The sequence below is a fragment of the Pituophis catenifer genome, unplaced genomic scaffold (genome assembly GCF_029215685.1).
Source record: "Pituophis catenifer annectens isolate HBS135680 unplaced genomic scaffold, rPitCat1.0.hap2 SCAF_2, whole genome shotgun sequence".
In the NCBI taxonomy this organism is placed as follows: domain Eukaryota; kingdom Metazoa; phylum Chordata; class Lepidosauria; order Squamata; family Colubridae; genus Pituophis; species Pituophis catenifer.
In genome coordinates this window covers 127811034-127828062 of record NW_027256882.1, presented here as the reverse complement: position 1 = coordinate 127828062, position 17029 = coordinate 127811034, and the positions used below count along the sequence as shown (strand labels likewise).

General features: G+C 35.0%; 1 protein-coding gene across 1 annotated transcript in view; it reads left to right on the top strand.

Annotated features, from left to right (window-relative positions):
- Window positions 1-17029, top strand: part of TBCD (tubulin folding cofactor D) — a 148634-nt gene that overhangs the window by 82989 nt on the left and 48616 nt on the right. The window contains exons 17-19 of the mRNA XM_070937478.1: window positions 11716-11801; window positions 14620-14700; window positions 15642-15715. Of these exons, the coding sequence (XP_070793579.1) occupies window positions 11716-11801; window positions 14620-14700; window positions 15642-15715 (241 nt within the window). The remainder of the gene's footprint in view (window positions 1-11715; window positions 11802-14619; window positions 14701-15641; window positions 15716-17029) is intronic.

The following is a 17029-nucleotide window of genomic DNA, read 5'->3' as shown; positions in this document are numbered from 1 at the left end:
AACTATTCTGGCCACATCACTAACGATCTCTGGATAAACAAGGATGGCTTCTTCAACAGTAAGTTTTGATGAGCGATCATACTTTTCAACTTCTTTTAGTGCTTTATAAAACTCCTGTTGGAATTTTTTTATTTGGACATTTACTGGTTCTGTAACGCTTATGCGACGTCGCTTTCCTTTAGCAACTTCCATTTTGTCTAAGAAGGAATCAAAGTCTAATTCTTCGTTTGAAGAAGATGATTCTGAGTTACCACTATTGCTTAAAAGAACTCCATCCTCCTGTGGAGGTATTTCAGGTCGTAATCCCTTCATGCGAACTGCTACATCATAGAGGGCCTTTTTCCCAGTAGCAATCTGTTTACTGTTCAATAAAAGTCGGCTCATTGGGTCGACATAAATAGCCGCTAACAAGATTTCATTTTCCAGCAAAAGACTCTCTCTTTTCATCATTGAAGATGCAATGCCCTCAGCTATTAACCCTCCATTTTTGTTCAGGCGATATAACAGGCTCTTCCATTCCAAGAGGAATTTACCCGGGGTTAGATCATCACATTGCAACCTCTTGGTGACAGTGAAGGGGTGAGAAAGAAGGTTCTCCAGCTCTTTTGTTTGTGTCCACTGGCTTGCAGTTAATGCAAGATTTTCATTGTCCATTTCTTCTATGAAGTCTTTAAGTTCAAGCAAACGCTTCACCATTAAATAAGTGCTTCCCCAGCGAGTTGTTTGATCCAAAATGGCTCCTTTTCCTGCACGTCTTTTCAAAATTGCATCTGTTTTTGGGGCCCTGGCTGCAACAGTTACTTGCCGTAATTTGCCAATTAATGTAGCTGCATGGCGATCTTTTAATCCATCTCTTATGGCAAGTTGCAGTGTATGAACAGCACATCGCATATGATGAATAGTAGCAAGCTTCAATGCTTCTTCAACAAAGTTGTCTAAAAAAATGTCAGCATTCTCTTCAGTTTCTAAACTTTCTCTAATACTTGCAGAGCTGTCTTCCTCTAAGTCTAATATCTGTTTGATACCTTCTTCATCTGCCTTCATCTTCTCAATTGTGCTCAACATGTTAGAAGCGTTATCTGTCACAACACATAAAATCTGTTCCTTTTTAATTTCAAAATCTTCTAGAACACCCTCCACTAACTTCTGAAGGTAATCACTGGTGTGATGTGCCTGAGTGTCCTTTACTCCGAGGGTCCGTGTTATTGTTTTGTTATTTTCATCCACAAATCTAACATTAATAGCGAAATAATTGACTCTGTGACGTGTGCATGCATCCATTTTAAGGAAGACAAAACGTCCTTTCATAACTTTCTGTAGTTCTTCCTTTTTACATTTGGCCTCCTCAATTATAAGTTTCCTTATACTTTCTCTTTCCAGAGAAACACCAAGTTTTTTTGCCATTTCTCCATTTAGGCCTAAAAAGGCTGTCTGTGAAAAGAAGGATAGTGGTACACTATTCTTTACTACCATTTCAATAATGTGGTGTTTGGATTTTTCTGGTGTCATCCTTATGGTAACTTTGTCAGATATAAAGAATTTTCTTATTTGTGATTGTTCTCCAGTAGATTTCTGAACGTTTTTTGTCACAGAAGTAGATGCAATGTTTTCATTGCTATCTTTCTCATTCACGGCTTCTAACACTTTGGGATGAAAACGCTGTAAGTGTCTTTTCAAATTTGATGCTCTTGTAGGTGCATTTTTATCAGGCCCACTGAAACTGCTAATTTTTGCATCACATTGTTTTTCACCATCATCATCTTTTCTAATACATTGGCACACGTAATGTTTTCCATCACTTGATAATGCAAAGTGCTCATAAACAGTAGACTTTGTTGTGTTTGTTGTTAGCAGTCTTTTTGCCATTGTTTAGGATGCCTCTTTCCCTAAAATATAAAATATGTTATACTAACTGGCATATAATTAGATTTTTAATATCAACATACACAGTCTTGTAAGTTGTACGTACATGGCTTTATACAAACAAATAAGCTATATATCCCAGCACTAAACCTAGACATGATTTGTCCTATACAATATAAACACTTACAGTTGAATCCAAGAAGCTGTTCCACCAAGTTCTTCTAAGCCAGTGGTTCTCAACCTTCCTAATGCCGCGACCCTTTAATACAGTTCCTCATGTTGTGGTGACCCCCAACCAGGGGTGGGTTCTAAATTTTTTTACTACCGGTTCTGTGGGCGTGGCTTATTTTGTGGGCATGGCTTGGAGGTTATGTGACTGGGTGGGTGTGGCTAGCTGGTCATGTGACCGGGTGGCCATGGCTATGTGTATAGAGGGCTGAAAAAAGTCATTTCTGACAGGTCCTCGCACTTTTGACTGGTCCTCACACTTATGACCATCCTCACATTTATGCCCGTGCAGCATTTTTAACAACCATGTCACTCATTTCACAACTGCTTCTCTTCACCATGGTGACAAGATAGGGCAAAAACGTAAAATGTGAGGACAGTCGTAAGTTCGAGGACTGGTCAAAAGGGAGAGGACCAGTCAGAAATAACTTTTTCAGCCCTCTGAGTAGTCCATATACATAAAAGGATACAGCAATAGAGAGGGATGAAGGAAGGGAAGGGAAATTAGAGTAGGAGTGAGGGTAAGAGAGGGAGGAAGAGAGGAGGAGAAGGAGAAAGGAAGAGGAAGTAGGGAGGAGAAGAAGAGGGTGAGGAAGAGAAAGTAAGAAGGAAAGAAAAGAGAGAGGTGGTAGGTTTGAGGAGAAAGATTGCTGTACAATAAAAAAGATGAAAGGGAAGAAAGCCAACCCCAAACAAATATAAAGATATTAAGATAAAGAATGAATTGTTAAACTTTAAAGAATAAAAGAGAACAAATATGAATAAATAACAATAATTAGAAACACACATACAAACATACAATGTATTTTCTTTGAACAGAGTATTTGGCCGGTTCATAAATTTAAACAGTGTTTAGTCATGTTTAAAGTTTAAGCTAACAATCAGAGTTACAAGTTTTTATAGCCTTAGCTGAATGACAGCAGTTTTTCCAATGGTTTACAGCTTCAGTCTTGAACTATTGACCCTCCATTCCCTTCACTTATGCAAGTGTCTCTAGTCCTGCAAAAAACATATTTACTTAATCCCTTATCAGTGAGAGGCTAGGTTACCCATGGGCGCTGCGTTCCCTGTAACAGCAGAACACAACACTATGGAAAGTATAAGTATTGCCACTCCTAATTGTGCGTTGCGTGCCTTATAGTGAAGCACATGAAAAGCATGCTTCTTCACGGTCACTTAACGTGTTCATTTTGCGGTTACGTGAGGCACTGCATGCATTGGTCTTTATTCTTACAGTAGAGAAGTCATTAATTATAACTTTTTGTGAATTGGGACATTTAAACTTGCTTTTTTTAAAATTCCAATCTAAATTTAGTAGGAGTCGGAGTCGGAGTCGGTGCATTGTTTGCCGACTCCGACTCCGACTCCAGGTACCCAAAATTTCCTCCGACTCCGACTCCTCGACTCCGACTCCGACTCCGACTCCACAGCACTGAGTGTGATTAGATACACAAGGAGTTTGTCTCCAGTGCAGAAGCTCTCAGTGTACATGCAAAGCAACAGAATAATAATAATGCTAATAATGATACCAATAAGAGGGTGTAGTAGAGAGGATGAGAAGGATGATAATAATACTACAGCCATACCACATGAGTGAATATATACAGTTATCAGAGCAACCAGTCAGAAGTCATTCAGCTTATAGTTAGACAAATTATTCCTGGAACAAAATGTCCCTTTTTATCAATGAAGAACATAAATAATTTAGTAGAATTTAACTGAGATACTCCATTACATTGCTGGATGACAAGTTGCCATTGATTTACCAATATTCATAGTACTGTAGTTTGTATAATGTTAAGCAGAAGCCCTTGTAGGACAATTGGGAAGAGGGATCAATAATAAGAATAGGACTATTTCAGAAAAATAGAAATAGAAGAAATTTGTCCCATTCTTTATCATCTGTCTGAAAATAAATCCCAGGGGGACCTTGTTTAACTATTCTTTACCTAATCTTTTGAGTTAGTATTTTAGACCTTTCTGGATTCTGGAAGAAAATGAAATAAATCCTGTTGGTTTAGAATAAATCCACTATTGAAACTTTTACAAATTTTCAGAAAGGAATAAAAACAGTAAAATGTCCATTTATTGGATTTGTATATAAAATATATGTATATAGTTTAATCTTCTATAGCTGCATATGGATTTTTTTAATAGAGGATTAGATTAAAGGAGAATCTAGTTTTGTTCCATTAGCATCTGATTATATTATAAATCCCAAAAATGCAATTTGTTGAATAAATCCTTTATTGGAATGCCCCATTGCATTACATATTATGCTGGTTTAAATGCACTGCACCTTATTTTGGGCACCTGTTCCTTGATGAATCATTCATTTAATATAGTTTTACTCTTTCAGCATATGTACTGAATTGCCTAGAGTTGTTTTAATTAAAAATACACCCAAATTCTTCCCTCAAAGGATAGTTTCAGATTGATTCCTTTTAAATTGCTGTTTTCTCTTTATACTTGATTTGTTGTTCACTGCACAGTGTCTTAATTTGCCAATCTACAAATATTATAAATAAATAAATAAATATGCTTCCCTTCACACCAAAAAGCAAGTGCATTATTTAAACAAAACAGAGTACAGTAGGTGTTCCATGTAATGTACTATCACACTTCTACCATTTTAAATATTGTCGGCCCTGCCTCTGGATCAGGACCACAAATCTTCTGGCTGGAAGAAAATTATATTCTTTCCTTTTCTCTATCAGAGAAAGCCTTCATTTGCAATGAAGATGACACACTGAAAAAAATTATTATGTTGTATCTACAGCATTAAAAAAAAAAAAAGTTTAAGCTCTTTCCTGTCTAACATGAGCTTAGTCTTGATTATGCTATCCTGAAGCAACAATTTATAATTGAAACTATAAATGCTTCACCTGCAGTTTAACATAATTTAGACCAATTCTCATAATTAATATTCAGTGTGAAAAATCCACCAAAAGAAAAAAATAAGATATAGAAAAATAAAAAATAAGATATAGACAACATAGGCGAAATACTCCTTCTCAAGAGGACCCATGGTATTTTCTATAGCCCTTTAACATATTGTTTTTTTCTGGGTAGCTTGAGGCTGCTTAGTGACCTTCAGAATGAAGCACTGAATTGTAACTACCACTTTTATTTAACAATGGGACATGATTCATAAAGCATTCTATGATACAGAGTTGATGTTAGAACCTGACTATCTACTTTGTACATAACCATCTTCTTTTTTAAAAGAATCAAGAAAGACGGAGACTTTAATTGCATCCTCACTGAAGTCTCCATGGTGACGAGTTTAGAAATCTGGGTTGCTTGTAGCCACATTTGGTTTTCTTTTTGTTTTTGATACCCAGTACATGTTCATGCTTGGTGTATTCAATCTTTGCTGCCTTAGGGATTTGTCAACTTTTGTATTTAATGTTAGTCCTGACTCCTACCTGTTCTGAAATCCAAGCCACTCCTTTAGATGTCTCTGCACCCTGAGGTGGCTGTTACCACACCCTCCATTGACTATTTCTCACTGAGATGGCAAAATAGTCTGGTTCACCTGATGAGTATGATAGTGCTAGAGGAGAGAGAGAAGATACTTAAAAGTCAGTTTAGCTTAGTTCTTTCTTTTATCAGTACAATTTTCTGAATATTTTAGTTCTAATTATTTGGATGTTGCTTGGAGATGCGTCTTATGGTTTGATCATAGTTGAATGTAAGGTTTTTTTCCCTAGCCAAATTGCTTTTTATAAATTACCAACCTTTGCTTGGAACACCATCTTATGATCCTTGTACCTAGCCTCTTATCTTGCTCAAATGTTGGTATTTATTACATACATAGGACATATATCTTGAATATTAGTAATAACAAAAAGTTAGATTGGTTTTTCAAAGAAAGAAAAGGAAGTTTTAAATCCAAGAAGGAGTAGATTATAGGCTGTGGTGTGTCCCAAGTAGAAGTGTGGCAAACGTGTAGGACGTTCAGTTCTGTATGTTGTCATGCCAACAGTTTTTATAAGGGCAAAATTACCTGTCTCATTATCAAGAAATGCTACGAGTAAACACCCTACGCTGACTTCATCTTTTTTTTAAGTGGGTGGTATTTTCAACTTCTTAACCTGCTGTGTTGACATAGTTGATGTAATTTCAATTTATTAGACTCTATGTCCAAATCCTTAAGAGCTGTTACAAATTTATATGATTATTCTATTTTAAAATAAAGTACAAAATAATCACAAGAACATAAAAGCATAACATCCCTCCTGGATCGGACCATAGGTCCATCTAATTCAGCATTTTGGATTATGGCACGACTTTGACACTCCTGTTTTATTTATTTATTTTTATTTTATTTTATCAAAATTTATATGCCGCCCTTCTCCCGTAGGACTCGGGGCGGCTCACAGAATAAAAAAACAACATAACAATAAAATAATGTTAAAACAAGCCAAATTAAAATCCCCAGACAATTTAAAACCCTCGTGGCAGATCAGGGAATTTGCTGAAAAAGCCATGTCTTCAGGTCGGCATGGAAAGTGCGGAGGTCGGGCACCGTTCGGAGCCCGGTGGGTAACCCATTCCAGAGGGTCGGTGTGGCCACAGAGAACGCCCTCATCCTGGGGGCTGCCGGCCGACATTGTCTGGCCGCCAGCACTCGGAGGAGGGCAGTCCTATGTGAGCACACTGGGCGGTGGGAGGCTGGTAGGAGGTGGTCCTGCAAGTACCCCGTGCCCGTGCCATGAAGGGCTTTATAGGTAAGCACCAGCACCTTGAAGCGGATCTGAAGGGCTACCAGCAGCCAGTGCAGCTCGTGCAGGAGCGGTGTTACACAGGAGTAAGGGGAGGATCCCATAACAACCCGCACGGCCTCTTTCTGGACCAGCTGGAGCCTCTGGGTGCACCCCAAGGGCAGCCCCATATAGAGGGCATTGCAGTAATCCAATTTAGAGATTGTAGAGATTATTTGTGGCTTGGGTGGTAGATTTAGGCAGAGGTTTGTCCACCGAGCTTGCTGCTTGGCTCCCGGGAAATGTCTGGGAACCAAGCAGCAAACTCGGCGGACAAACCTCTGCCTAAAAAAAGAGGAATTATTTCCTTATTCATTACCTGAGGCACTTCTTCATGATCTTCTCATATGCAAGGTTTTCCTCAATGGTCATTCTGTGGACTATCCCCTCCATGAAATCTTACCTGTTACTTACTGTAGTTTGGTATTTTGGTGCTATTATGAAGCCCATTTCATTTTTCCACCTAAAAAGCAAAGTTGTTGCTTGAGAAATTTAGTCTTTTGTTACAAGTTGTTGATTTGATTTTTTTTTTATATATATTTATTGCCACTTATATTGCTGTCCTGTTTTATGTAGTTGTGCTATTCTCCAGTGCTTCTTTTAATATAATTTTACATTGTTTTTTTATTGATAGAAAACTTCCTAACATTTACTGTAAACTGCCTTTCTGTAACTTAGAGCCATTATTCCAGGCCTTGCCTTCTCAAATAGAGAATATTGCATTCTGGTATGTAACTTTTCAAGTGCTTAGATAACATTACCATGTTTCTTTTCAATTGCCTTTTCTCAAGATTAAACACTTTTAGTTCACACAGTCTTTCTATATAGGAGAGTGTTGAATCTGATAATGCTCATTATCTTTTGGATCTGTTTCAATTTGTCTGAACCCTCCTTGAAATGTAGTGATATAAATAGAAGGGTGGTAATCAGTGAAGACTAGGATGGATATATTGTTGCCATGGTAAAAATATCAGGATTTTAATGATACATCTTAAAATTGTGTTTGTCTTTTCTGTAGCCATGTTATCCTGCTGACTGACATTCAGTTTGTTATCAGCTATAAATTCTTCTCATATATACTGTTAACCAAGAAAAGTATCCCCATTGTATACTTGCATTTTTATTCATTTTTCCAAATTGAAGTGACTCTTCTTTGCAGAAATATTTCTTAGATATATGTTACTACATATACTTGAGACATTGGGAAAAGAAAGTCATAAAGGGTTTTGAAGAATCTCCAGATCAGTGGTGAAGATTTCAGCCTAGAACATTAACATTTTATGCAAAATAGAAAAGCTTGTGAACTCTGCCAAGGAGGAGATGAAGAGATTACAAATTGATATCCTAGGGATAAATGAGATGTGTTGGAAAAGATCTGGGTAACTTGATACAATAATTGAAGGAATATTTTACTTTAGAATTGGTATTATATTGGAGGTCCAGTAATGATCCTGGGAAGTAAATAATTTTATACCCAAATATTATAATATTATAACTATCAAGATATCTTATCTGTATTAACATCCTCTACGGCACATAAGAGAGCATACTTCAGTTGGTAAAATAATATGAAATAATCATCTTAATAGGCCAATACAGTGGGAAAAATAATTATGAAGATCTGATAATTTAATATGTATATTAGATATGAACCTGGTGATATTTTGGTACAGTTGGTGAAAAAGAGCAATATACAGTTATCAATACTGTTATAAATGAATATCTTAAGAGTTTATATACTTGAGAATCATCTGCAAATGCACAAAAGCATAAAAGATTTAAGGTGAAAAAACATCTAGGAACAGATAAAGATTCTAGTAACAATCTAGTAATGGCTGAAATGAGAGATGATTGAAAATAATCAAGCATATAAAGGAAAGTACAGTGGTAGAAAATAATTCAGTAGTAACTGAAATGAGAGATTGAAAATCATCAAAAACAAATGAAAATATGAATATGAAATATGATATGAATAAACAATTATCATGGATGTTATTACTAAAACATAGTTATAAAATTAACAACTAACAAGTATGATGCAAAGGAAAACTGAGAAATGATTAATAACACACACACACACAAAGATTCTCAGATAAAAAGAAAGAAAAAAGAAATGGATGACAAATGCAATTTTAAGGCTAACAGAAGAATACCATAAAAGTAAAAACCTAAATAAGGAAAACCACAAAAAAATGGATCAAAAGATCAGGAAAGGAATTCAACCCCAAGTTATGAGGGCACTGAAACAACTGACTTATAATTGGCTCTTATACTTAAAACTGTCAGAGTATCTCTCTTGTCATGTGACTTTGATTCAGGAACTTGGCAATTTTTGTGCATTAATGTTGGTTACAGTATCCCATTTCTGACATTCCATTTGTGACATTCCCAGTTGGGTAACCAATTTGTGGTTGTAAATTGAGGACTACCTGTATGATTGAATAATGCATATGCAGTATTATTATGAATGTCATTTATAAATAATAAATTATGCAGTTGCATTAACAATAATCCAGTTATGACTGAAATGATTAGTGGAGATAGTTTACCAGATTTACAAATGTTACTCAAATTATGCCAAGTAAATTTTGTGGGTTATATAGATAATTTCAAATAAATAAAACAAGTGTAGTAGTTATGTCAATGTAAATACTGGGGCTGTGTGATATGGGATCATATCATGAAAATAAGGAATAGAATTGAATGGGCAAGATTATCTTTTTTAAAAATAAACTTGTTTTTAGTAGTTAAGTCTGAAACTTCGGTAGCAGATTATATACTGTTAATTTTTTTGTATGAAAAAGATGCACAGGCAATGACTCAAATTACAACCAGAAAAATAGAAGTCCACCTCTCTCCCTCTTCCTCTCCCACCTCTCTCTCTCTCCCTCCCTCCCTCATACTTGTGTCCAAAATGACACTACAGTAATTTAAAATGGAAGGGAGTGGGTGCTGTTTTGCAACATTTTAGAATCCAAAGTGTCTGTTTTGCTCTGAAGGATTTATTTGAGACACATAGTTGTCATAAATACATTTTATACTTGGATCATTTAAAAATGTTATTGCATGTGCTATATATGTAATAACTATTATATAATAATACAAATTATACCATTAACACGGTTATTTATAGCAAATTTATTTATAAATAAAACTGAAAGCAAGTTTTGGTCATATGGAAACTAATGAGATGTCAGAGTTAACGTAAGGAACAGGTAGTCCTTGACTACCCAATACAGGTAGTCCTTGACTTACAACAATTTGTTTAGTGACCATTCAAAGTTACAACGGCACTTAAAAAAAATGATTTATGATTGTTTTTCACAGTTTCAACCTTTGCAGCAACCCTATGATCATATGATCAAAACTCAACTGCTTGACAGTTGGTTCAAATTTATGATGGTTGCAGAGTCCCAGGGTCCCTTTTGTGACCTTCTGACAAGCAAAGTCAATGGGGAAGCCAGATTTACAACTGTGTAACTAACTTAACAACTGCAGTGATTCACTTAACAACTGCAGCAAGAAAGGTAATAAAATGGAGCAAAACTCACTTAACAAATGTCTCGCTTAAAAATAGAAATGTTGGATGCAATTGTCGTAAGTCAAGGACTATCTGTATTCTAGAGGCAATGTATAATTTGTAATAAGGAGGAGCACATAAAATTAAGTATGCCTTCTCAATTGTTCTTGGTTTGGGATAACTTTTTCCCTTAGTGCTGATATTGGCATTGTTTGTTTATCAAGTTAATACCAGAATATTTATTCTAATGGTGTATTTGGTTGATTATAAAATATAATTTGTTTTCTTTATGTGTTTCATACTATAAAATTGTTGTTTTTTTTCTTGGCTGTGGTGGTCTTAAAATGTGTACCTCAAAGTGCATTTTTATTTACCTTACTGGGTAGTTCTGGTTTTTATATACAGTACTTTACATTTTTTCTATATTCATTTGTCTTATGGTTAATATTTATATTGATCTGTATAATTTTGCTTTTAATATGAATTTATAAAGATGAGGAATTCTATGCCGCCCAGATGGCTTTAATTGGAACAGTTTGTAAGCATTGTGAATAAGTAAACAGATCATACAGAATATCTACTTTGGAAGACCATCTAAGTATCGGCAATATTTTTTTAGATAGTGCTCTTCAGGGACTGCAGAGATTTATAAAAAGTTCACAATTGTTCTCAGAATTCCTAAATTCTAAGTAAAATGAATAATGGTTTGTAGTCCTTTCTCCCTGCATTCATACATTTTACTGGTGCTTTCACCCCTTCCTTTCCCTGGTCTTGTTATGAGAGTTGAAGGAGACTTGTTCTCACTGAATGCAAATACTCATTTTATGTGGTCTGGAACTTGATAAAGTGTAATAGGTTATATTGTAATTCGGGGAAATACAAATATAAATATCAATTTTTTTTTCATTTAAAATTTGCTCAAGAAAATGTAGGAGAAGGTGGGATATGGGGAGGTTTGACCCAGAATCACCCTATATTTTGTTTAAGTTTAGTTTAAACATATGCATTAAAATGCATCTGTAGCCTTCTGATTTATTGAGATTTTAGTAAGAATTACTGAAAACAGAGCTATAGACTGTGCATATTCAAGCAGTTGAAGAATATTGAATATGCTTCAGCATTTTGTATTAACAATTTTAATGCTTGTCTTCTATCAACCAGTAATTTTTGGAAATTAAGTTGGATAATTACCAACAACAGTTTCATTCTGTGGTTGAATTTATAAAGCAGAATATATATCTTTTTTCCAGAGGAAAGTTATTCTAATAATGTGCTAGCAACTTTTCAAAGTAAAAATTGGGAATTAGGTATGATTTCTATTTTTCTCTCCTTTCCCAGGGGACTTTTCCACATGGAATTGACATTGTGACTACAGCTGACTATTTTGCTGTTGGTAACAGAGCTAATTGTTTTCTCAATATAAGGTAAGAATATTATAAATTTAAAGCAAAGAAGAAACATGTCATTATTGTTCTTTAAAATTTATTTTCATATAGTAATGATATTGGGTACTACAGTATAATATTAATAATACTGGGAGAAGATCAGCATGGTTCTACAATGTTCTTTGTTGAATGAACTATGACATGCTGGCATTTTATTTTTCTTAGAACTATCTAATTGCAAGAAATTTCAGAACCCACAGATTTGATTTAGAACAAAGACTAAGAGGCAGGATGTTATGGTAGTGAGATGATAAGGTAGTGAGATTTTTAGAAAGAATGGAATAGAATGGAATAGAATAGGAATAGGAATAGGAATAGGAATAGGAATAGGAATAGGAATAGACCTAGTCCAACCCCCTGCTCAAGCAGGAGAACCTCTACCATTTCAGATAAGTGACTGTCTAGTCTCTTCTTAAAAACCTTCAGTGATGGAGCACCCATGATTTCTGAAGGCAAGCTATTCCACTGGTTAATTGTCCTCATCGTTAGGAAGTTTCTCCTTAATTACAGGTTGCTTCTTTCTTTGTTTAGTTTCCATCTATTGTTTTTTGTCTTGCCCTCTGGTTAACATAGAAGTTTGTGATAACCAAAGACTCAGGATCCATTGAGTCTTAAGGCACCAGAATGTCCTTTAAAACTCACTGCTCAAAGCAACACTTTGTTTTGGCAGTATTAATAATAGAAGTGTTATTTGTGCACGTGTACCTACATGCTGAGAGGTCATGTGGAAACCCTTGGAATATCTGCATTTCTAAAGGGATGTAGCGCTTGGAAACTTCAAGCTGTAGTTTATATGGCATTTCACAGAACAGCCTTCCACATAGTCCTGTTCTTAACGTTCTTAAGGTATTCTGACAGAGCTCAGATCTGCCTGTAAGATTCACTATGAGTATCTGTCCTTATCTAGCTTTCCTCACTTTTTTTATTGGGTTAAGATAGCATGCAGCTCTTAGTTTTAACTGTTTCCAGTTAGTTTAATTCTTTTTGGGGAAAAATTACAGTAATTTTTCTGACTTAGGGAAGACATTCAAAACTATAATACACTCTGAAACAATTTAGCCATACTCTTACTAATTCAGTCTACATCAGCCCAAAACCAAAATGTATCCTGATCATCAATTTGAATTCTCAGACCTGTGAAACAAAATCCAAGTAGCCACTAGTTTATATGAGTGAACTAATGGGAAGGTGAAATGTACTGGTCAAAGATTTAAAAGCATCTGTTTGGTGGGAAGGCACATGCCCAAGAAAAGAGTCCTCCAGGAAAGAATTTTTTTCTCTTCTGACCAGATGACACATTCTTCATAAATGTAGTCTGACCTCCTGGCTTTGTGGGGCAGAATATGAACTCCTACTTTAGGGAGAAAGTATCTTCATATATTAAAAAGTTGAAGTGTGCTTTCTTATTTCTGTTACTACATAGGTCCTAAATTACAATATTTCTGATCCTTTAATCTGTAAGGATCTCCGTGCTACTCCACCCTTCTTTCCTACACCTTCTTCCTACACACAGCCAGTTTCTCAACTTTTCTTTCCATGGCTCAAGAATAACAAGACAATGCCAATAGGGTGGAAACAATTCTTTCCAGTTTTTCTTAAACAGATGGTTAAGAATGGTGATAATTATGGGTCTTTTATGACCTGAAATACAAATGTTCCATTCTCTGCAAAAGGTGATGGTCAAAGATTTGATGGTAACCCTCATGATCCTTAGGAAATAATGGCTTACAGACTTGCCTTTCTGAAGGAATGACAAATTATTTTAGAATTGCTTTTTAAATGATTCACATAAATGAAAGGATCTATCTCAGTGATAGGGGTTTTTTTTTATTGAGGAATGTCTTGGCTTTTTTTTTTTTTTTTTTACTCTGTTCTCTCCTGTCCTTCTCAATTCAGTCCTTTGAAGGGAATAGAGAAATTTGAGACCTTTGTATTCTGAGCAGCTGTTTTAAGGATTTTAGAAGCAAGTTTGTTTTAACTGCTGTAATTCTAATGAATAACAATAAGGAAAATATTAATTGTAATAATTAATATCCTCACAATTATGCATTTTAAACTGGATTGGAATGGTCGTAATCATTGCTCCTAAACATTTAATACTTCCTAGACAATGTTGCATACCTTAACATCCTACAATTTAAAACCCTGTAAATTCTTGAAACTGCTTCCGGGATTTTGTCAATAGCAGAAAAATTATCCAACTTTATTTTTAAACCTGCTACTGCATGGCATTTAGCTAATCAAATTGCAATTGAGATACATCTCTGGATTTCAAGAAAATATGAATTTGTAATCTGCAATACTTGATTACAAAATGTTCTGTTTTCTATTATTTTGAAAATTATTGTTATAATCTATAGTAGAATTCAACAAAATTGCTTAGAATGGACACTCTTGTGAAAAATATGGATGTCTAATCTCTTTATTTGACCTAGTAAGTACAATGGATTTAATTATAGAGATGAATTTGTGTCTTACTGTAATAGCAGTATATTCTCTTATGGCTCACAAATCCTCCTTAAATATTGGAAGTGCAATAGATAACTATTACCTTCCAGCTTGTGAGTTTCCAGAGTTCATTGTATGAAGCAAATGCAGCACCATATGACCATTTTTTATATTCTAGTGAAAAAATATAGAAAAAAATATATTTTAAAATTGATGGTATAGAAATCTTTGACAGAATTATTAGGAAAACAATTCCTTTGTTGTAGATAGGAATATGGCCCCAACATTACATGAAACAAATTTTGAGTAATCTTCCTGTGGTTTTTATGTATTTCTTCAATCTCCTCAGTGTATATGTTGCTGGGTTTCCTGAGTATACACAGCCAATGATAGATCATCTGATTAACATGAAGATCAACCACTGGGATAGGTATGTTTACTAGTGCTAATTTGTAATAATCTGATCATTAAAAAAAACCCTTTTCTAAAATCTGTTAGTAATGTATTTTTTTTCCTTTTTCTTTGATCTAAAATTTCACTTTTCTACAAATTGCTAACACTAGTTCACTCATTTCTGAAGAGTATGGTGTCATTCAAATCAAATTTAGTAATGAAATGAATTAATGCCAATATTTTCCTTTTTGAGATTGAATTAATAATGGTGAGTCTTTAGCTGATATACTCACTATTTTGTTTTTATTTTTGTACCTTCCTGTGGGGTAGCTTGGACTAATCTCTGCAATCTTCTTGGCAAGGCTTTTTGGAAATAGTTTGCCATTGCCTCCTTCCTAGGGTCGACAGAGTCACTGGCCCAAGTTACCCAGCTGGCTTTGGGCCTCAGGCAGGAGTAGAATTCACAGTTTTCTAATATCCAGCCTTGTGCTTAACAACTAAGCAAAGGCAGTCAGATAACTAGAGGAGAAAGAAATAGAAAGACGGTACAAAGTGAACACTAGCTTACTCTCTGATAAATCAGTGGCAACAGCATTATGAAAGTACATATAGAGTCAACATTTCAAATGTTCTCACCACTCCAAAAATGAAATCCTGATTCATTCTGCTTTTTTCCTGGAACACTGGACATTCTGAGGTTTTTTTGGTTTGTGGAAGTGACTATTCCAGAAAAGAAAGCAAGTAGCAATGTTACAGACCATAGCTTCTATTTAAAAAGTAGTGGATCTCTACTTTAGCAGCTTCAGTTTCATTGATCAGAAACTTTGGAAGCCCAACAGTAGTTGTATTTAATGAGTTTTTTTTCTAACTAACACTTTGTGTTTCCACATTTGTACTTGTGCATGAGTGAGTGGCATAGAAATATGCAAAATAAATTACATATATTACATAGTCTCCTCTTTCTTCCTAAATTTTTAGTGTTATTCGGGAGTTTTCAGCCGAAGCTCTGCATAATCTCACTCCATTGGCTCCTGAATATATAACCAGGGAAGGTGAGTACAAACACTCTTGCATTCAAAGGTGCCTAGAATGAGTGTAATAAGAAATCAACACTTAATATTATATTTGCACACTTACAAACTATATAAGCACCTTGATCAAGATATTTACTTAGCAGTATATATGTGTGTGTGTGTGTGCGTGCGTGCGTGCGTGTGTGTGTGTGTGTGTGTGTGTGTTTATAGAATAATTCCAATTCTCAAAAGCTTATTACATAAAATTTACAAATGTATTCTTTTGCTTAACGTGTGACAGACTTTCTGGTCGTCTTTGTTATGCTTATTATTTTCTGTAACACTTTCCTATGTATTTTAAATTAATTAACGATTATGAATAGAAAGCAGCAACAAAGAATGTGATAACTATTATTTTAACAGGTTTTTGTACTTCGCACAGAAATGTAAGTTTCATGTAGCAAGCGCAAAGCGGACATAGGCGCATATTAACTTTTGCCCTAATCTTACAGTTAGGGATTAGATAGCTTATTAAAAATATAAGCCCACATGGAGACTGCTATAAAAGGAAGTAGTCCCAGGCTAGGAATTATTAGAAAGATTATTTTAAAACTGCTAATATTGTAGCACCCTTTTATAAATTTAGGATGGGGTCACAGCTGGAACACTATGAACAGTTCTAGTCATTGATCTTAAAAAAGGATAACATAACATAGGAAATGATGCATAAATTAATAATTAAAAGGAGTATAAGAAATGAAGCAGACTATGGCACTTGGGTTTTGTTTTGTTTTTTTGCTTAAAATAAAGATGGATAGAGAAGTTTGAATTACCCCTTTCCATTTACCCTGTTGGAATTTGGAGTCATCAATTGAAGCTTAATGCAATCATAAGAAATATTGTGGAATATGATGCCACCAGATATAATGATAGTTATCAACTTAGATGGGTTTAAAAGCAGTCTGATGAATTCAGGCAATCAAATGATACTAGTCTTGAGGTCTCTCTATTGGTGGAATATAATAGCTCTTGACATCTTGTTTATTGTTGCAAGTTTCCTGAATGTACAAAATGCTAAAATAGACCTTTTCCTAATCCAGAAGGCTTATTTTACATTCTTATGTCTATGGAGATTTTCAGTCATTCAAGTCATGGTTATCCCAAAGGTACTTTTTACAAAAGGCAACTGGACTTTGTTTTTCCTTGAAGATATATCACTTCTCATCCAAGAAGCTTCTTCAGTTCTGACTGAATGGTGGACTGAAGAAGCTTCTCAGATGACAAGCGAAATGTCTTCAAGGAAAAACAAAGTCCAGTTGCCTTTTGAAGAAAGCACCTTCGGAACTTACATTC